Raw genomic sequence first — 21,800 nt, forward strand, 5'->3', positions numbered from 1 at the left:
AGTAGCCACTCCGCCGCCGCAGCTGCCAAGGAGAGGCCCCTGCCAGGCCCGTCCTGGGTTTGCAAGGAGCGGGTGAGAAGGTTACAGCTGGAAGCCGGGCAGCAGAGGCTGCAGCGCGGGAGGGGGGTGGGGGGGGGATAGGTAGAGCGGGTACAGGCTATAGGCGTTTCTGGTCCCCAGGCTCCCTCTGGCGGAGGAAGGGGGGAGAGAGGGGGCCAGGGCCCAGCTGCCGCTTGGTGAGGGTCCCGTGTGCCCGGGGACTTAATTTAATCCTCCCTGCGACCCTGTGGGGCTGCCACCACGATCCACATTTTCTAGCCGAAGAAACTGAGGGGGCTCAGAGGAGGGAAGCGACACGCCAGAGGTCACACTCGCCCGAAGACGGACTCTCGGTCCTGTGAACTGTCCATCTACTGCAGCTGATAGCCGCGGTCGTGTCCACCCCCCACCCGTGTCATAGCCCCAGGATTCCCACATCCTCCCGCGCTGTCTCCTCTGGACAGGTTCCCGGATGCCAGTCTGCCTTCTGCTGTGCTCTGGGTGTGGCCTTTTTCGTGCAGCAGAGAGCGAGACGAGGCTCAACCTCCTTCTGGCCACTGGTCTTCTGGATGTGAGGGCTTCGCTTGTTTGTTTGCTTGTTTGTTTGTTTGTTAGTCGCTGCTGGTCTCCACCAACGTTCCTTCGGGTCTTTTATCCTTGGCATCGTCACCCGTCTCCAGATGATTGGAGAAGAGCTCTGCGTTCGTTGTTGGCCCTGGCCTGGCCCCCCTTGCAGCTCTGGCGCCTGGAATGATTTACGGGTGTGCTGGGGGCCACTGCTAAGGCGCTCCACACTGAAGAGAGCTGGATTTCCCATGCTCTTTGCATGGGCCCAGCCCCGGCTCTGCTGTAGGCGGTGGTGGGCTGAAGCTGGTGTGGTGGTAACTCTACATCCTCTGCCCCCGCCCGGCCTGCACACAACCCCCCCACCCACCCACCCTGCAAGCTGGCTCACGTTGGGGGACAGCAACCAGAGGGCCTGGCCTGGTGTTCCTGACAGCCAAGGCAATGCGTGGTCTACTGCTTGGCTGCTGGGCTGTGTCAGTGTGTGCTTCCTGCGGGGCGAGGACACTGGGAGGGAGTGTGGTGGGGGCGGGGGGAGTGAGCCCGGGGAGGGGGCCCTGGGGAAGTCTGTCTCCTCTGGGGTCTAGGGTGCTTTTCCCGGGGAGGAGGGTTTCTCCTTCTTCCCAGGAGGGTAAGCCATTTATTTTCCCCCCACTGTGTTAGGAGCATTATACTTGTGTGGGAGGAAATGATAATGTCGAGTTGAATGAGAATTAGAGGAATCTTGCTTCTCTGTCTAGATCTGGGGCAAGAATGGGGTTGTTGTCATCCACAAACATTTCTTGGCTGCATGCACAGAGCAGGAGGGGCCACCAGGCTGAGTAAACACCATGCTCTCTGCGCTTGCAGAGCCCCTTCTTCCTGGCCAGAGATGCAGGGTTCCAGGCTCAGCCCACCATAGCAACAGTGCTCAGCACAAAACGAGCAGCAAGGGTGGTGGGGTGTGGAGGTTCTGGGAGGAAGGAAGGATCAGGGCAGGGTAGGCCACTGGCCGAGGACCCGGCTGGAGGGCTTTGAAGAGAGTGGGTGTCTCCTGGTGTCAGATGGGGGCCTAGGTAGGAGGAAGACTGGACCCAGGCTTGCCCTCTGTTACTCTTTCATCTCACAACCCGCCCCCCCGCCCCCCGCCTTGCCTACTGGGGCCTCTGAATTTGCTGAGAGCATAGTAAAGGCCTGGAGCATAGAGAAGAGGCCACACACGTGCTGAGTGAGTCTCAGCCTTCTGTGTGCCAGGCACCACCCTCTGTGGCTTTATGTAATAATAGCTAGCACTTTTTTTTTTTTTTTTTACTGCATTTACTGTGTGCCAAGCACTATTTGTTCTAAGTGCTTTCCATGCATTAATTCATTCAGTCTTCATGTGAATCCTTTGATGTGGATATTGTTATTAAATCCATTTCACAGATGAGGAAACTGAGGCCCAGAAAGGTTGGTTAACTTACCCAAGGTCACTCACTGAATAAGCAGCAGGACTGAGAAAGAGCTCGAAGGAGCCCAGGTGGCCAGGCTCCAGAGTCCATCTGCAGCATTCTCACCCACCATGCAGTCCGGCCGCTTATCTCACTTGCAGAGTCCCTGCCAGGTGGGGGTTAGTATTATCCTCATTGTTCTGACAGGGAAACGAGGATCAGAGAGGTGCAGTGACCTGCCTGAGGTTACACAACCGCATGGGGCCCAGAAGTGTCTGGCTCAAGTCTGTGCACACCATTGCCTCCCGCAGGCAAGGTGGAAAGACGTTAAAGACATTCCAGGCTCGGCTCTGGCCTCCCCCATCCCCCCCGAGCAGAGCTGCCGAGACCACTGCTGGAGTCAGGGTCCATCTCCTGATGGCCGCCTGGATTTTTGCCACAGTCTTCTCTCACAGATGCCGCCCCTGCTCTTGCTCTGACAAGCCAGGCCAAGCTTTCTGCAGGGCTCCCGGGGTTTCGCTCTGCCTTCGGCCTGTGGGAGAATGTTCCCACTCCTCCACCCGCCACGCGGGGCCTTCTTAGGAGCGGGATCCAACTCGCCGCTCTCCTCTCATCTTCCTCCAGGCCCCTTCCCACAGACCATGCTCCAGCCAGAAGGGCCGGTGTACCCCCCGCGTTAGCCCACTCAGCCTGCTGATGGTCTCACGGGCTTTACTCATGCTGCTTCCTTCTCCTGGGCTGCAGCTCCATCCACTTCCCAAGGCTGAGCTGCACTGTCCCCTCTCCCATGTTGGTTTGCTGGTTTATCTCCGACCCTTGAAATGAGCACTTCGCCCCTTTTGATACCTTTCCGGTTCTTTGTTTGCATCTCATGTCCTCCCTACTGGATCGAGGGTCCCTTCAGTTTGAGATTTAACTGACATGTATCGAGAGCATGTTGTGCTGGCCCCTGTGGCAGGTGCTCTGGGCATGAGTGCGAGAGCAAGCAACTTGGAAACACACAGCACAGCACAGCACAGCACAGCACAGCACATAGTAGCTGCCCAGTAAATGTCGAATAGACAAATGAATGTCAGCTTAAGCCTCAGTGCACTAATGGCCAGAGGGGCCTACGTCTTTCCCCATTCCGGGGCTCCTGCGGCACGAGATGGCTCCACTGCAGGCTCCTCTTGGCTCCTCTGTGGCCTTGTCCTCATGCTCCCAGGAGTGGTTTGGCCTCCGCTCTGTGCGTTTCACACTCACCCATTTTGCCAGCTGCTAGGATGTCAGGGTAGCAGAGTCAGATGAACCTTCGGGGACATCGAGGCCAATCTGCTCATCGTTACCTCTCCCTCCCATGCCGTGGCCGTGTCATACCATGGTCTTGACCCTCAGTGCAAGGTGTTCTGCTCTGAAAGGAGCCAAGAGACACACATAGGACCTGCGTGCAGTCTACCTAGTCTAGTGGAAAGTGCCTTCTTTTCCATTGAGTCTTTATTGGGCTCAGACCCTGGGCCGGGCATGGGGTCTTAGAGTCAAAATGAGATGCAGCCCCTTTGGCTCTTTCCCTGCTGCGTTCTCTGGCAGAAATGATAAACCCTGGTCATGGGGAAGAATGATGAGTAAATGGCTTGTTTCCACTTTTGATGTAACTCACTTAGGACCAGGTAATTTGCTAGTTACTCCGACTTTCTCCTAGAAGGAGGTGCTCTCCAAGCATCCACGTTGAAAGCATTTACGTGGGGAAGCCTGTTCTCAAGCACTTAAGAGCCAAATCTCTCTAGGGGCCTTAGTAGTCAGGGAAAGTACAGGGCCGTGGAAGGAGGACTTTTCTGCGACTCTGGGCAAGTCATTTAACTTTGAGAGCCTCGGTTTTCTCAAGTAGCAGATGAGGATAAAACTATGTTTTCTGATAGATAAGATTCATGTTGTGCCTCTCCCCCGCCCCCCAACCCCGCCGCCAAATATATCAGAAAATTGCCTGCCTAACATACCCATCAAGGTTCTGATCAGGATGGAAACCTGAGAGACAAGGATGGAAAATAATCTGTGGGGCTGCCCTGCCCCCTAGAGGTGTAATGTAGCAAACAAAACAATTCCACCAAGATCCTCGCCTCACATCTTCAAAACAAAGGTAACAAGCCAGAGCTCTGCGGGCTCATCAGGATGATTCCTCTAACATTTTGGAAGGAAATTTATCACAATTAGCACCTGATATGTATCATTTCCCTAATATCAGTGCATTTCTTTGTAGCTATGTGATTTTTATACCCTTTTAAAGGGAAAATATGACCGCATGTCTGGGCCCTGTGATTTCCTACTGGATTCCAGGATGCTGCACTCACCTGAATAAAGCCAATATTTTCCTCTCTATAGCCACTTTAGAATCATTGTCATCATATCCGTGATGAAAACTACCTAAATTGTATTCCCTCCCCCAAATTCCCTTATAAACACTGGGAGGGAGGCAGTTGTCCATCTGATAGGCTGGCCAATTCCTAAATGGTTATAAATCTTCTCATGATCGTCGTGCAAATTAAATAAGATGACATAGGTGAAGTGTTTAGCACACAGTGTCTGCTTACTTAGCAATAGGCATTATTTTTATTAATAACTTTGCCAAACTCTGTGCTGCAGAAGAGCCAGAGGGAGAGGCCATGTGGGAGCTCACCGCGTTTCTGAAAGAGAGGTCAGTCCAGTGAGTATCGCGGGCCTCGTTCGCGCCATGCCTTGTCCTACTGCAGGCAGGAAGTTCCGTGGTTAGTATTATACAGCTCCCGGCTTCACGGCATTCTCAGTTGGGTAGCGAAGATGAAGGTACTGGGGTTTCCTGTGTGCTGGGCCGGAGGGGAGCCCAGGGGGCTGTGGGTGCCCAAAGGAGGGACATCTACCTAGACCGTCGGGGAGAGCTTCCTGGAGGAGGTGATGCCTGAGCTGAGACTTGGGGGATGAGTAGGAGTGAGTTAGATGAAGAAGGATGGTATGTGGGTTGGTGGAAATGGAGAGCAAAAGGGAGGCTAAGGCAGAGGGACTGCATGAGTGAATGTGCAGAGACATGGAACCAGCAGGGTGTGTGTGTGTGGCGGGGGGAACACTTTTATGAGGTCAGTACAAACTAAAGCACAAACAGCGAGGCGGGAAGGGTCTGAAGGAGGGTCTGAAGAGTCAGCCAGCCCAGATCAGGAGGACACTTGAATAGCAGGATAAGGAGCTTTATTCCGTTGGGAATTGGGAGCCAAGATAGGGTTTTATCCCAGCATAAAAGCCAAGAAACTTGGAGCTAGAAGGACCCTTAAAAATCATCCTGCTCAAGCTGTTCATTTCACAGATGAGAAGGCTGAGGCCCAGAGAGAAAGGACTTGTCTGAGGCCGCTTGATGTGTGAGCAGAAGAGTCACGTCAGTGTTAATGCCAGTGGTCAAAGGACCATTCCTTAAGTGTGCAGTTTTATGCCTTGAGATCCTGGGAAGGTTGCAAGGCTCATTGTCTTTGTGTCCTACAGATGAGAAAACCGGGGCTCAAGGAGGTTTGGTGACTTGCTGGGCAGGAAGCCATGAAGAGGAGGCATCACCCAAAGAAAGGGTCTCTTGCTTCCATGGCAGACAGACCCTCCGCTTTGTCTGGCTCAGCCCCTCAGAAACCCGATTTTCTAGATTCACAGTGAGGGAGGGGACACAGATTTTTCCCTTTCTCCACCCAGGCCCACCTTTTTTCTTGCCGCTCTCCTCTGCCTTCGGGGTCCTCATTTAATGTAACAGGCGGCTCAGAAGCAGTTTTCCGCCTGAGAGCCAGGCCTGTCATCCATCCCTCTTTTTTCTGTCTTCATGGAAGAGGGCGGGCTTGCGTCTGTCATCACTTCTGTGCCCATTGCCTTGGGCAGAGCATCTCCAGCCCGGATGCCTTGGTTTTGAGGCCCCACCGTATGATACACAAAGAATGAGCTTTGGAGACAGACAGACCTAAGTTTGTCTCTGCTTTGTTTTGTTTTGAATGCAGTGGACACACAGTGTTACATTCGTTTTCAGGTGTAGGACACGGTGACTCCACAAGTTTATACGCTATGCTATGCTCACCGCAAGTGTGGCTACCAGCAGACAGACCTGAGTTTGAATCTCGGCTGTGCCCCAGCCCACTGGAGGACCTCAGCTATGTCATCAGGATTAACCGAGATCATTTGAATGGCGTTCCCTGATAACTTGTAGGTGCTTAATAGTCATTTCCAGGGGGAAGAAAACCTATGAAATAATGCAAGATTGTGCCAAAGCACATGCTCTTATACTTTAGTTTCTTTTTTTTTGTATTTTTAAAAAGATTTTATTTATTCATTTGAGAGAGAGAGAGAGAACAAGTTGGTGGGGAGAGGGAGAGGGAGAAGCAGACTCCCTGCTGAGCAGGGAACCCCATGTGGGGCTCAATCCCAGGACCCCAGGATCATGACCGGAGCTGAAGGCAGACGCTTAACCAACTGAGCCACCCAGGTACCCCTCTTATACCTCATTTTTATAATCATGGTGTTACCTGAGATTCTTTAGTTTTTATAGGAGATAACTCATCCAAAAATCTGGATAACACATCATTGAAGTAGGACAAATTAAGTTTAAAAAACAAAACTTTCTTTCTCCTTCATGAAATCTCCCATGGACAGTGAATTGCAAAATTCCGTGCCTGGCAAAGATTTGCATCCCCTGAGAATGGGTGTATTTCCTCCTTCCTAATATGAGGCTATCATGGCTCATTGTATCTCGTTCTTCTTCCCCGGCTACCAGCCAATTTGAAATACAGTTTGAGCATCTTTGTTGATCTCTTTTTCTGAGCTCCTATTTTCTAGTTCATTTTTTTATTCTTTCTTTATCTGTGTTATTGGAGTAAGCCACCTCAAATCCTTTGTGACTCAGGCAGGTATAAATAACTATCGGGTGTAAATAGTCAAATGAATGGAAGGCTGGGGAGGCCGGACGGGTGATGGTGGGGCTGGAAGGGGACCGGAGGGCAGTGCTGGCTGGGGCAGCTGAGAAGGCATCCTCACGGACTACTGAGGTTCCAGAAGGAATTGAGGTGTTAGTTGGGGGGGGGGGCATCAGCCCTTCACTTGCCTGTCTCATTCCTGCTCTAAAAAGAAGCCGGCATTGGAGAACAGGACCTCACATCACGTGGAATCATCACCCTCCCTCTTTTGTCCGTCCCATGCAGGAGACTGAGGTCCAAAGAAAGAGGAGGGACTTGTCTTTTAAAATTAAATTAAAGCAGTACATATACATATTTTAAAAAGGCAAACAATGGGGTGCCAGACTGGCTCAGGCAGTAGAGCATATGACTCCTGATCTCCGGGGTTGTTGGGTTCGAGCCCCACGTTGGGCGGAGAGATTACTTAAAAATAAAATCTTAAAAAAAAAAAAAGGCAATGAGTACACAAAGACCTGTGTAGTAAAAAGCTGATGTCTCCCTGTCCCCCCCCTTTCTGGCCCCCAGAGGTGACTGCTTTTACCATTTAGGTTTTCTGGTGGCGATTTCATCTCTCTAAATAACATGCTTCAATGGTTATTTCTTCATTTATCAACTTTATCTTTTTTAAACATTTTATTTATTTATTAGAGAGAGCGCGTGAGAAAGAGAGGGAGATCACAAGCGGGGGGAGGGTCAGAGGGAGAAGCAGACTCCCTGCTGAGTAGGAAGCCTGGATGCAGTACTCCATCCCAGGACCCCGGGATCATGACCTGAGCCAAAGGCAGACGCTTAACCAACTGAGCCACCCAGGCACCCTTCATTTATCAACTTTAAACATTATCTACTGACTTCTTTCTACTAGGACAAATGAGGATTTAGCTTATTTACAACACCTGACTCTTTCTCTCCCTCTCAGGTTGTGATAGTTACATTACCACTTTGGTTCCTCTGTTAGTTACCTTTGTAACTTTATTAAGTGGTGTTTTAAACTGCGGTTTCCTATTCCATCCATTTTCCACAGTATCTCTTCACCGCTCGGTCTGTAAGACCTAGTTATTAGGGTCTCATCCTTCCCTCCATCTCTCCTCCACCCCTGCACCTCCCACATTCTGTGCTCCGTACTTTTGCATTCCGCAAGGTTGATTGCATTTGCATCCTATAATCATTAGGTCTTCGGTGCTTTATCAAGACAAATTGGTTTTAAAAGTTGACCACCAATACGCCGTGTTTATGTGCTTATGACTATAATTGCACCTTGGCTTCCATGGTCCACTGTCGCAACCTCTGTACTCCCAGGAAGGTTTCCTAGCGTCAAGAGCAAATGAGTTTTCCTTTCTTATGCTCTGCGACATGGTTCAAAATCATACCACTGTTTACTTGGTTTTATATTTGGGACCAGGACTTTCTTTCTACCTTGTTTGCTCGCTTGCTCACTTGTGTCGTTACTGTTGTGTGGAGTTCCTTGAAACTGCAGGAGAATCATAGCGTATCTTCTGGGGACAGTTGGCTTGGCGATTTCTAGAAGAAGGGTTTTTTTTTTTTAAAAAACATCACACTAAAATATATATAATATGCCTACAGAAAAGTGCTCATGTCACTAATGAATAGCTTGGTCAATTTTTACAAGCCAAACACACCTATGTAACCAGCTCTGTAACCACCTATGTAACCTATGTAATCAGTTCAAGGTCTGTTTTCCATTCACCTGACCTGGTACTCAGTGAGTCCATTCAATCGGATGCCTTTTGTCTTTTCTTACATAATTTCTTTGGTAGTTTCCTCCCCTTCGTTTTCTCTGTTTCCTCTTTCTGGAATGTCCACTAGTTAGATGTGGAACTACCCGGATTGATCCTCGAGGCTGCCTGTCTTTTCTCTCATATTTTCTATTTTATAGTTTCTGAGTGAGTTAGGAGAAAGTCTGATTGAGATGTCTGTATATCCAGGCTGGCTTGTCCACTTGCTGGCTTTATTTTAGGTGAGCCTCCAGGGGGCTGGCTGTTATAATGGGTGCCCCCTAAATTCCCGAATGAAAAGCACTTCATTCTGGGTATACCAGCATGCCCCTGGGTACCCTAATTCATCCCAGATTGTTTAATTCCCTTAGCCAGGAGCTCTCTGATATTTTGCCATACCAGGCAGCTTGGATTCTGGATTTGGGGGTTAGAGGAGCAGGGGAGAATTTCATGTACTTACCTTCAGCATATCCCCCCTGCCCCCCGTTTTCAGATCCTGATCATTTCTGCCCTTCCTCATACCTATCATCTCTGAGTCTGGAGTCTCTCTGGGCCTCTGCTGGCCCGATTGGCTCCCACCCTGGCTGCAACCCCCTGAGTGGCGTCCCTGGCTCTCCTTCAACTATGAACACTCTTCTCTTTGTTGTTGTTGTTGTTGTTTTGGCTTCCAGAAATTTGTTGAAGTCTCTCATCCATTGATACTGCTCTCTTCCATCCCCTTCACTGTTATGACTTCATACCTTATTTTATTTTTTACATTCATTTTAGTGGGCTCCTGGGAGCGCAGCCCAGCCTCCTTTGCTTAGGCAGTGGGAGCAGGTAGGCCAGAGATGGGCCCCTAGCGTGCAGGAGGGGGCTTTGAGGCTGAGCTGAGGCTTCTGCAACAGGGAGCTGCTCTAAGCTGCTCCCCCTCCCACCCACTCTCCTCCCCATCATGGCTGAACCTCCATCCCTCTGCCTCTAGCAGAGGGAGGCAGGAAGGGAGGGCTGGAGAGAACCAGTTCCATTTTCCTTTTCTCTCTCTCTCCCCCTTCTTCTTCTTCTTTTTTTTTTTTGGCATAATGCTGAGCTGATCTGGGCTGCAATACCTGTGCCTAACCTCACCTTCCCTTTTTGGTGCTCCCCCTCTGACCTTGAATGATTGTTTCTTCCAGAAGCTCATCCCCCCCCACCCCCGAATGCTCACTGGCAGGGGGGCGGGGGGGGGGCGGGCTTGGGCGGCTTGGGCTGCACTGTGTGTAGGGGAGATTGGAGCCAGGTAAGGGAGAGAGGCCAAGCTCACAGGCTGGTATGGGAGATGAAGTGCCACTTGGCTCTGACATGACAGAAGGAAACCACAGCTGTAGCAGTTAAAAGCATTGGTTTTAAAGTCAGACCAACCCAGACTTGAATCTCAGCTCTACTGCTCATTAGCTGTGTAACTCTAGGCAAATCACATCGCTGCCCTGAGCCTGAGTATTCACATCTATACAATGGCAAGAAGAATAACCATCTCGCCCAGCTGTCAAGAACCTAACACAAGCCCCGAACCGTCGTAGGTGCTTAATAAATAGTCCCTTTATTCTTTTTGGATTACTAGAAGGCAAAATATGCTAAAGACCAAATAAAGCCTGCTTGACAGGAAGGAGCATGAGGTTTGGGGAAGCAGCATTTGACCTTATCAGTCCTAGGGCTGAGCCCCCCAAGTGCTCCCCAGAAATTATAGGACAATACATTGTTGCCTGGTATTCAAGGCTCTTTGTTGTAGTCTCTGCCTGTCTTCTTTTTAAAATAAAAATGTGAAGTGGCACTTGCCTCGTTATTTCCCAAGGAAGAAATTTAAAAAGTGATTGCCAAATATTTCCTCTGAAGTATGCAGCCATCTTCATCATCATCCTCAGCATCCTTGGCCTCCCAGAACTTGTTCAATGAGTAGTGGTGATCAAGGACCGTGGGAAGAGTAATCACCAGCAAAAGGATAACTGGCCGCCGAAATTGCCATGGCCTTCATTTTGCATCCCTGCCACCATCTCGGCCTTCAACGTCAGGTGGATCCATTGCTGAAAGTGGTTTCATTATCCAACAAGCTTTCTGATTTGTCCAGTGATTCATCTGGTTGTTCTCTCTTATTAACCTTTATGAGATTTTCTTGCATGTCACCATTCTGTCATCCTCCTGACCTCTCTACCTGCCTCTGTGTCGTTTCTAGGTCTGATTCTGGGCTCAGATGGGTCCCCTAGGCAGGAGTCTTCTTCTCCAGCTGAATTATCTTTCAAAAGGTTTTTACAGTCACTTTTCACATTGTCATGATTTAGGTGGCTCTTGAACTTGAAAGGTATCTTTGCCTCTCCCCGAGGGCTTTTCCATTCCCTGGCCATCATCACATGTAAGTCTTTACACCATTTGTGGTCTAGGAAAGCTCTTGTATGCCCCTTTTGGCCAGGCCATGGCTCCACTCATCTCTCTAGCCACGGTCTTCCCTTTCTGACCAGTACTCAAGTTGGATTGAACTGTCTAGGGTTCCCTAAGCATAGTGGACTTCTTTGTGACCCCATGCCTATATTCTGGCTATTTTATTAGCCAAGAATGCCTTTTTACCTCTAAGTAGCAGATTATCTACTTAACTGTAGGAGAACATCTTCTCTGTTCACCTTGTTCTAGGTACTTGGACACAGTGAACAAAACAGATAAAATCTCTGCCCTGCGGAGCTGATATTCTAGTGTGTGTATGTCAGGGGTCAGGGGAAGAAAAGAAACAAGAAGATACAGAATATGTCCTATAGTTGTCAGGGCTATGGCAAAGAATAAAGCTGGGCAGGGGGATGGGGAGTACAGAAGGCCCCGTCAACTCCACCATAACCAATATTTGCACAACGATTATTAAGCAGCCTTTCCTCATTTAAGCATTTTCCAATGTTATTACATATTCTTTACAACTACAATCCTTCCAACAACTCTATTGGATTAATATTGTTATCTCCATTATACTGAGGAGCAAACTGAGCCTTACAGATGTAAATCACATAGTTACGAGGGGCAGAGCTGTGATTGAGGCCTAGGCCTGTCTGACCCAAAGCCTGTGCTCATAACCACTAGGCCATTGTGTCCCCAGCAAGCCTCACCACAACCCTCTAAAGTTGGAATTACTATACCTATTTTATAGTTGGGGAAACTGAGGTTCAGAGAAAGGAATGGACTCATTCATGGTCGCACAGCAAATAAGTGGATTTGAACGCAGATCTGTCCACCTCTCAGTGTTAGGCCTTTTTATAAACCCTGAGGCCTAAGGACCTATGGACTTGCCTACCTCTACTTCTGCAGGGCCCAGGCAAGGTACCAGCTGAGGCCCTTGGCCCTCCCCCCTTCTCTTCCCACCTATGGTTCATATAGAACCTTGAGATGTATGTGGACACTCCAGGCCACATCAAAGCCCTGCCTCCCTCCAACTTTCCCTTGGCCACCTGTTGGGCCTAGCAGATGGACCTGGATAAGACCACACAATTTTTGCAAATAAGCTCAAGAGATACAGGCAGGGAATTCTGGGGTTCTGGTTACCTGGAGTGCAGTCTAGAAGACAGAGGACCAAAGATCATGATGGTCATATTCCCTTGGCCCCACAGACCCTTTACCTCATGGAGAGGGGCATCTGAAGTTTGGGGCCCAGTGTAGGGGCCTCTGTTTCCCAGTATGGCCTATGGTGTTGCGATTTGTAAGAAGCTAGACTCCAAGATCCTCCTCCTTTGGCTTCCTGAGCTAGGTCCTGCTTTTGCAGTGAGAGGGGTTGGTGTTCTGTGGGCCTGAGTCTTCAAGGCCTCTGGACGGTGGAGAACAGAGCCTTCCCAGCAAGCACTGTTGGGCCTGCACACAGACTCTTAGGTACCCCTCACAGTGTTTTCTCCATAGCATTCTCAGGACATTTACCTTCGTTTCTTAGGAGCCTTTTTTAAAATTAGACATTTAATGCATTCTTGCATTAGAAAATGTCGAAGAACTCAGAAAAGTAGAGGAGAAAAACATTACCCTTAATTACAGCACACAAAGGCGGCCACTGTGAGCATTTGGTGTATTTCCCTTGTTCTTTTTATTCTTTTCATATAGCTGAAATGATACAGCACATACAAGTTTTTCCTGCTTCCTTTCACTTGAGCGTTTCCCCCATGTAATTGCATATTCTTCACGAGCATTATTTTTAACAGCAACTGATATACCATAATGTACTTAACCATCCTCTGAATGTAGGGCATAGAAGCTGGGCCCGTTTTTCCACGGCTTTAGATCATGCTGCAGTGGGCAAGTGAGCGCATATAGCTTTTAGGGAACTTGCGGCTTTTAGGGAACTGGCTTTGGAGAGAAACAATCGTCTTCAGCTTATTTCCCTTTCTGGATGGTCTGATTCATTCTGGTAGTCATTCATTTATTCATTCATTCTATCACTGCATAGTGGCTCTGTACCTCTGTGGGCCAGAACCCGAGATCTGGGGGGGGGGGGGGCGCAGGCGTGACTAAGTCACAGCCCCAGACCACCAGGGGCTCCCAATCTATACGGAGAGTCGGGCATGGAAATGGACACTTTAAGAACAGTTTGATCGGGGCTGTGATGGAAGCAAGAAAGGGACACTGTGGGAGAACAGAGGAGGGCCTCCTCATCCAGCCTAGAGACATTAAGATAAGCTTTCTGGAGGAGGTCTTGCCTAAATGAGTCACGGAATATGAATAGGAGTTGGCTGCAGTAAGAAGAGGAACTTCCTGTTAAACATAATGAGTTGAATAAACTTATTTATCTCTGCTGCGTCCCCAAATCCAACTGAAATATGAGTAAAGAAATAAAAAAGGTAGAAACACACGGGGTCCGGGATGCTGACCAAAAGTAAATCATTACGCCCAGAGAGCCCCAGAAATGCTTAGGATTCAGAGGTGCTAGGAACCACAGAAGGCTGGGTGAGGTGTGGAATTGAAAACAGGGAGAATATTGAAAGTCTGTGAACAGACCCTCTCGTCCCCGCCCTGGCCCCATCTAGTGAGGAACCTCCACCACCAAGCCCCATCTCTGCAGATGGGGGTTGATTCTTTGGAGAAATTGAAGTTAAGAAGCCCTGGGCTTGGGGATACCAGGCACAATGAAGGGTGGGATGAAACAGGGTTATAAGCAAAGGGATCTCCATCCTAAAACAGTGGGACCCCAACCTCCTGCCACTCTCCTACTGCCAGGACACCAAAGTCAGGAGCATACAAGAGAACAAAGTAGTCTTCTCTGAGGAAACTGAGAGGCTCTAGAAAAAGGCCTCCAAATGATGACATGTGGGAGTCTTTCAACAGAAGAACAGGCTTCAGCCCAGCAACTGTAGTGAAGCCGACTACTTGGCAAGTTCCGTCTATACACAGAGCTTCCCATCTGCTTGTTAGTGTCATGGGAACCAATCGCCAAGGATCACCAGCCAAGGACCCTTAAGATAGGTATATTTGATTTTATGTACATTAAACCTCAGTACAACTGACACTTAACACACACACACACACACACACACACACACACCCCACCGGTAAGCCTTAGGTAGCTAGAGATGATCGGATAGTACAAGGGTATTTGAACCTATAAGAGTGACCAAAAAAGCAAGCAAACAAACAGAAAACAAAGGAACTTGGAAGGAACAGAGGTCAGGAGGGAGGAGAAGAAACCTGGGAAATTAAAGATAGTGAGAGTCAAAGATTTCAGCGAGAAGGATTAGAAAATAAAAGGAGACAAAATATCCTAGGAAGCAGAATAATAAGACGAAGAAATAGACAACAGAAGAGAAAAGATGAGAAAATTGGAGGATCAGTTGAGGAACTCCAACATCCAACAACAGGAGTTCCAGAAATAGAGAGTGGAGGAAACAGCAGGAAGGAAGTGATCAAAGCCAAAATACAAGAACATGTTCCAGAACTGAAGGAATGAAAATCACACTGAGTAACCAGCAAAATAAATGATAAAAAAGACCCACACCAAGGTATCCCTGTGGAATTCCAGAATACCAGGGATAACGAGAAGATCCTGAAAGGTTCCAGGAAAAAAAAAACAACATTTCATGAACAAAGGATCAAGAAAGTGAATGGCATTGGATTTCTCAACAGCAACACTGCAAGCTAGGAAACAGTGGAGCAGTGTTCTCAAAATTCTGAGTGAACATAATTTCCAACCTCTAGAAGTCTATACTCAGTTGAATTATCAGTCAAGGCGGAGGGTGTAAGGAAGACATTTTCAGAGAGATGAGGTCTAAAGATTTTGTGTCCCAGGCCTCTTTTCTCAGGGGGAGCGCTGGAGAATGTGCTCCAGCAAAATGTGGACATAAAGTCGGAAAAAAGGGCAAGGGATCTAGAAAACAGGAAATCCAACGCAGAAGAGAGGTGGAAGGAATCCCAGAGTGACGGGGCGGGGACAAGATCCTCTGTGCACCCTTATGCAGGTCTAGAGAGCGCCCAGCCTGAATTGCAGTCAGGACAATGTCTCGAAGGGAAAAAAAAAAAAAGAAAAAGAAAATCTGATGGATTATTTGAGGTGTCAAAAACACATTGAGAGGAGAAATGCACTCCTGACAGAGTTTGGGGAGAACCGATCATAGATATGAAGAAAACTAAGCAAGCAAAGTCATCATCACCATCAACACCATCAACACCAGGGAAAAGGAAAAGTTGTATGGGAAGGGAAATGTAGTTACAGCATATGCTATGGCGAGCAGGAGCAGGGGAGGGGAGGGGCAGAGGAACCTGATGAGGGACTCCACCCCAGGACCCTGAGATCATGACCTGAGCCAAAGGCAGGCACTTTTAAGGAACTGAGCCACCCAGGTGTTCTGCATGGGTTCTTTAGAAATGAGGAGGCAAATACCTGAACAAGCAGTTTAAAGAGTTGAAGAGGGTTTGTCCCTCAGAGTGGGGGTTGGGTGTAGGAAGGGGGTAGAGTGGGGAATTTGAGTTTTCTGTTATAATTCTCGAAGTCCCTGTAACTTGAAAATCCACATACATGTATTGCTTTGGCAAAAAAAAAAATTGTAAAAGGACACACAAGAAAATAAATTTCACAAGAGATTAGCAATATAATATGAACATATATTTTAGAAATCTGAAAGTGAACTCAAAAAAAATAATGTTGAAAAGGAGTTTCATTCTGTTGAGATCCTTTTACAATTTGACTTTTATTTATTTTTTTAAAGATTTTATTTATTCATCTGACAGAGAGAGACACAGCGGGAGAGGGAACACAAGCAGGGGGAGTGGGAGAGGGAACACAAGCAGGGAGAGTGGGAGAGGGAGAAGCAGGCTTCCGGCAGAGCAGGGAGCCCAATTCGGGGCTCGATCCCAGGACCCTGGGATCATGACCTGAGCCGAAGGCAGATGCTTAACAACTGAGCCACCCAGGTGCCCCTACAATTTGACTTTTAAAACTATTTCACATATCACTTTAATACAATTAAAAGACCTAAAGAGGGGCAGGGGTTGTCCAGGTAGCAAATGCCTGATGTGCTAGAAAAGTCAATGGGAGGGCAGAGTGAGATGGAGAGCTTTGGAGAGTTTGGGCTGGACAGGCAGGAAGTCAATTGGGCGGGGGGTGTTACTGAATACTTGAAGCAGGAGAACCACGTCAGCTGATTTGCCTTTTAGAGATGTTCCTTTAGCAGTGAGAAGGGGGTTCCCCATTGAAGAGACTTGCAGTTAGACAAGGTGATGCCTAGGAGAGAGGGTGCCTGACTGCCCCAGGGCTGGTTCTCAGCTTTTTGAGAGACCTGTGAGATCCCTGGGCCAGGGTACCAACCTCTTTCTCCTCAGGGCACTGCTGGAAGGAGCCCTGTTCATAGTTGTCTTCAAGCCTCCTTTTTTTTTTTTTTTTAAGATTTTATTTATTTATTTGAGAGAGAGCATGAGCAGGGGGAGGAGCAGACTCTTTGATGAGCAGGGAGCCCGATGCGGGGCTGGATCCCAGGACTCCGGGATCCTGACCTGAGCTGAAGGCAGATGCTTAACCAGTTATGCCACCCAGGTGCCCCTCCTTCAAGCCTCCTTTAAAAAAAAAAAAATCTACATCCATGGTAGATTTCTCCTCTCTGTTGGACACCTGAATTTTTAGACATGTTACTCAACTCAAATCCTGACTCGAGGACCTGTCTCTTTCGGGTAACTTTGCATGTGTCATTTCTGATGTATTTTATGTTTATTAGTTTAGCTCTCAGAGGGTGGTCTTGTTTATCTAATTCCAGGTTCTTGGGGTGAGACACCTTATCGTTTCCCCAGATACTGTTTACAGGTGGCTCAGAGGACCAAACCCAGGGGCAGGGAACCAGTCAGGAGGCGAGGGTAGAAACCCCAACATGGCAACTCAAGGGCTTACCTTCTTTTCCATTATTCTGCCCTGTTATCCCCCTAAGTCCCCCAAAGGTTCAGGAACTTTCAATATTTTGCCATTTATTGTCCCATCTGCCAGATTGCTTCTTGTACCTGGAAGCAGCAGGGTCAAAATCTTTGGTCAGGGGCTCCTGGTGGGCTCAGTCAGAAGAGCATGAGACTCTTGATCTCGGGGTCGTGAGTTTGAGCCCCACATTGGGGGTAGAGATGACTTAAAATCCTAGGTCAGATTACATAGCCAAGTTTTTGGTTCAGAAAATGTGGTCACTGTACTCGCAGGCTTCAATAAGTTACTGTTTATTGAGAACCACTCCTGAGGATAGGAATTGGCCCCGCTAAACCTTTTGAGAACCCCGGCGTCCTAAGTGGCCTTTCATTAGGAGAAGGCTGTGGGAGTAGCAGGAGAGATGGATCTCTTCTCCTGATATGGACTGATAAAGGGAGGCCTGGTACCTTGGGTCTTTGGGTCTCTATGTAGGCAGCTGAACCCAGTTGATACAAAAGAGAAACTGGCATTCTGAAGAAACGAAATATTTTAGGGCTTGATGATTGCCTGGAACTCAACTCGCATAGCCCCATTGTTTATAGATGAGGAACCAAAGTCCAGACAGCAGTGACTTATCCAAGTCTGTGCTGCCTCCCAAAGAATGGTGGCTCAGCTCCATGGAGTAAGAGGTAGACTGATCATTAGGCAGGGCATTAGCCCCAAAGAGGTAAAGCGCAGCAATAGTGATGATTGTTATCTACACATAATTAATAATATACTAAGTGCATAAGGGGCTGTAAACCTCTGAGGTGGGATGCACCCCTACATTGAGGGTCACACGATGCCATACACTCTCAAACTAGTAAGAATCAGTCCACAGTGAGGAGAACTGGTTAATTCATTCCGCATCATGGCTCGGAGCTCTTTTGCTCCCTTAGCTGCCGTCTTGAGGACCGTAACACATCATATAGAAATGCTTTTGGAGGGGCGCCTGGGTGGCTCAGTCGGTTAAGCGTCTGCCTTCGGCTCAGGTCAGGATCTCAGGGTCCTGGGATGGAGCCCCGAGCCCCGCTCCCTCACCCAAGCCCTGCGTTGGGCTCCCAGCTCAGCAGGGAGTCTGCTTCTCCCTCTCCCTCTTCCCTCCCCCCACCCACTCGTGCTCTCCCTCTCTCAAATAAATATATAAAATCTTAAAAAGAGAGAGAAATGCTTTTGGAGCAGAGGTGCATATGTGATAACCTCTCAGAACAAAGAACCCTAGAGAGGAAGAGTCGGTCTTGACATTAGGGAAGTAGGATAAGGGAACTCACCTTAACCGTGCATATGTGCCCAGCACTGAGCCCCTGGTACAGTGGAGGGTGGTGGTAAGAGCACAAGATTTGGGCTTCATGCCAAGCTCCCCTACTTGTATGATGCGTGGCAAATCATTTCCACCTCTCTGAGTCTCAGTTTCGTCATCTTAAAATTGGACGAGCAGTTCCCACATTGCAGGACCAAAGTAAATAACGTAAGGAAAGAGCCTGACACTATGCCTGGTGCATAGCAGGGGCTCAGTGATCAGTCACATGATGATGGAGATGATTATATAGGTGGCTGATGCTCTCAAGTAGATTGGGGCAAGGGGGCCAGCCCGTGAGCTCCTGGAAGGTTCGTATTCCCAGGTCTGGGTCTGATTAAGTGTGTGCTGGGGGTTGGGGATGGGGTGGGGGTGTGGCGAGAAGACGAGCCTGCCTGGAGCAGAGGATTAGTGTCAGGGAGAGTGGCTGAGGGGCTTGCCCTCAATTCTGTTGGCAGGTGGGGAGTCGTTGAAGTCAGACCCCTCCCACCTGGCACCTGTGAATAATTGGGCCGAGTCTCAGAAGCAATTTTGCTGCTGCAGAGTGAGATGGAAAGTTTTAATAAATGTGAAAAGGTGCTCTGTGGCCCTGGTCCTCTGTCCCTTTAGGGGGCTGTGAAGGCTAAAGGTTAGTGCCACCATCCTTGGCTGAACACGCATCATGTGCCACGCGGACACTGTGCTGGGTGGAGCCTCACAGCCACCTGAATCTCCCCCACCCCATTTTCCAAGTGAAAAAGCCGAGGCTGGGCATAGGGGAGTGCCTTCCCCAGGATTATGTGGCTAGTAAGTAGCAGAACTGGGCGCCTGGGTGGCTCAGATGGTTAGGCATCTGCCTTTGGCTCAGGTCATGATCTCCAGGTCTTGGGATCGAGCCCCACATCCAGCTCCAGGCTTAGTGGGAAGTCCGGGGAGTCTGCTTCTCCTTCTCCCTCTGCCTCTCCCCCCTGCTCATGCTCTCTCTCTCTGTCTCTCTCTCTGTATCTCTCTGTCTCAAATGAATAAATGAAATCTTAAAAAAAAAAAAAAAAAAGAACTGGGAGGGCTGTACTCACCCAGTTAGAGCTCCAGCACCCTGATGCTTGCCTGCCCCCCCTCACCCGTGAGGGCTCCATTCACTCTTCTAACAAATACTCCCTGCTGAGGTCCACCTCCCCTCCCTGTGCATCCCTCTATCATTTTGCACCCAACGTAGATGATGCTCCTCTCACTGAGGTTGAGTCTTGGTTCCCTCACCTAAGGACAGAGCCGATGATGATACGTGTTATCTCTGTCTTCTCCGCAGGGCAAAGGTGGGGCGGGGAGTGGGGAGGGGTGTAAAGGAGGAGGAAGAAGACAAAGGGGATGAGAAAGGCGGCTTCCCACACTTTCCCACTTCTTCCAAGTTCCCTGGTCCTTCTTCCTCCCCTTCCCCACCCCCAAGGCACGGGCTCCACTGTCCCAATCCTTCCCCCAACCCATCACACACACCCCTCTGAAGAGAAGCAACCAGAGGGGTGTGGTTCAGATTTCGCTCATCCCCTCAGTTCCTTCAAAGCTGTTCTCCACTCCATTCTCTTCTCTCGCCCTTCCTTCACCTCTGAGGGGGCCTCACAATGAAGAAGGCAGACCAATGTAGTAGAAAGGAGCCCAGCAGCTGACTCACTTACCCCCTCAGCCTCTTTCTCTTCATCTAGAAAATAAGCAGGTTGGACCAGGCAATTGGCAAAGCCTTTTCTATGTTGTTAATAATACCTGGCATTTGTCTGCTGGGTTCCAAAGGGCTTAATCATCCCAACAGCCCTGCCAGGATTGGCCTTGGGTTCCAAGTGGGGAGACTGAGGCTCAGGTCCTGAGAAGGGAAGGGGCTTGCTTGGGTCACAGGGCTGGTATATGGCAGAACCAATTTCCCAGGCTAGGTCTCTCTGTGTTTAAAGCTTCGGCTGTGCCCTGGCCCATAGCTGCAGGCTGCCTCTTAGCCACTTGGGTTTGGGCCTAACTTCTCCCTCCTGAGCCACCAGGCCCCACATGGTTGGTTCCTGGCACCTCTCTGACCTCACCGCCTACCACTCCTCTCCTTGCTCGGTCCACCCCAGCCACACTGTCCCCCTCCCTTTCCCAACAACCCGGCCAGGTCCTTCACCATCTCCCAACCTCCGCGCTGGCTCTTCTCTGCATGAAACACCCTACCCCTCACGTTCGTGACATGTGTTGGGCTGCAAGGCCATTGCATAGGGCACAGGGAGAAGAAGCATGGAGAGCATATGGCTGATTGTTGGGTTTTTTCTTCTGTTTCCCTTTCAGATCTGACGGTGAGAATTCCAGGACAGTCAGGTCAGTACCCCCTTTCTCTAGTAGCAGTTGGGAGATGGGACAGGGACTGGGGTGGGGCCCTCTGGTTTGTTACGTGGGGAATCCACGGGCAGGGGTGGGGGTCAACCCCAGGGGTTTTGTCCCATTGGTATTAGGAGCAGGTATGGAGCCAAGTGGGAGGGCTGGGGTGAGTGTGGCAGGCGTGGGCAGGAGGTTGAAAACTGTTCCTCAGTCTCTCTGACCCTAGCTCCTCTGGGCTGGGCTGAACCTCAAAGGGGCTCATGGTTGCTGCCCTGATGGGGAAGCCAACCCACAGAGAGGCTGGCTCCGGACCTGGGACCTTCTCCGCCTTCTTTCAGGAGAAGGGGGCATGAGAGAAGCAGGGCTTCCCTGGTCTAGTGTTGGTGCTCCACCCCGAACTGCGCTGGCCCTGAGTAGTGGGATCCGGGTGGACTTTCGATGTGACACATTCTACACATTAGAAACACACATTATGGTGACAGGGGCACATTTTTTATTTATGTGCTTGCTAAAAAGGGCTTACAAGCTTCAGTAAGTTGTCACGGTGCGAGCAATCTGCCACTTGGGGAGGTGGGAGTAAAACTGGGGTAAACACAGGGGCTCTTTGTACCTTTCCCAGGCCTTAGCCCATCAGAGGCCTCGTGAAGACACAAGTATCAAGGACAGGGTCTAAATGGGAATGATGGGGGACTCAGGCTAGGGCCCATTCAGTCTTAGCATCTAGGCCAGGGGCGATGCAGTGGGCCTCTGAGAAGAGAGGGGCCCAGGCAACCGAGGCATGGGATGGGTACACTGTGTCCCAGCCAGGGCTGCCCAGTGCCTAGCTAGCATACACGGTGCCTTTGGGAAGGGTGGAATCCACTGAGCGGATCAGTGGGAGGAATGTGTCCTTCTTACACGGATACTGCGGCCTCTCACCAGGGTTCCCGGCTCAGTGAGCAGAGCACAGGTTGCATGTCAGCCCCCGTTTGTGGCCTCTTGTCTGTGAACCCTTGCGCAGGGCACAACTTACCCAACCGTATGCAGCAGCCCGGGTCCTGTCATTCAGGCAGTGGATGTGGGAAGGGGAGCTGAGGATCCCAGCATATGGCCGGGAGTGTGTAATGGGACACACCGTGTCCTGGCATCCCAGGCAGGGGCCGT

At 49.6% G+C, this 21,800-nt stretch overlaps 1 protein-coding gene across 3 annotated transcripts in view; it reads left to right on the top strand.

The window, feature by feature from the left end:
- IQSEC2 (IQ motif and Sec7 domain ArfGEF 2) overlaps window positions 1-21,800 on the top strand; it is a 75,708-nt gene that overhangs the window by 3,476 nt on the left and 50,432 nt on the right. For all 3 annotated transcript variants that reach the window (XM_081808831.1, XM_081808832.1, XM_081808835.1), the window contains exon 2: window positions 20,628-20,657. In XM_081808831.1, the coding sequence (XP_081664957.1) occupies window positions 20,628-20,657 (30 nt within the window). The remainder of the gene's footprint in view (window positions 1-20,627; window positions 20,658-21,800) is intronic.

This window comes from Leptonychotes weddellii, chromosome X (genome assembly GCF_054177405.1).
Source record: "Leptonychotes weddellii isolate Sample4059 chromosome X, ASM5417740v2, whole genome shotgun sequence".
In the NCBI taxonomy this organism is placed as follows: Eukaryota; Metazoa; Chordata; class Mammalia; order Carnivora; family Phocidae; genus Leptonychotes; species Leptonychotes weddellii.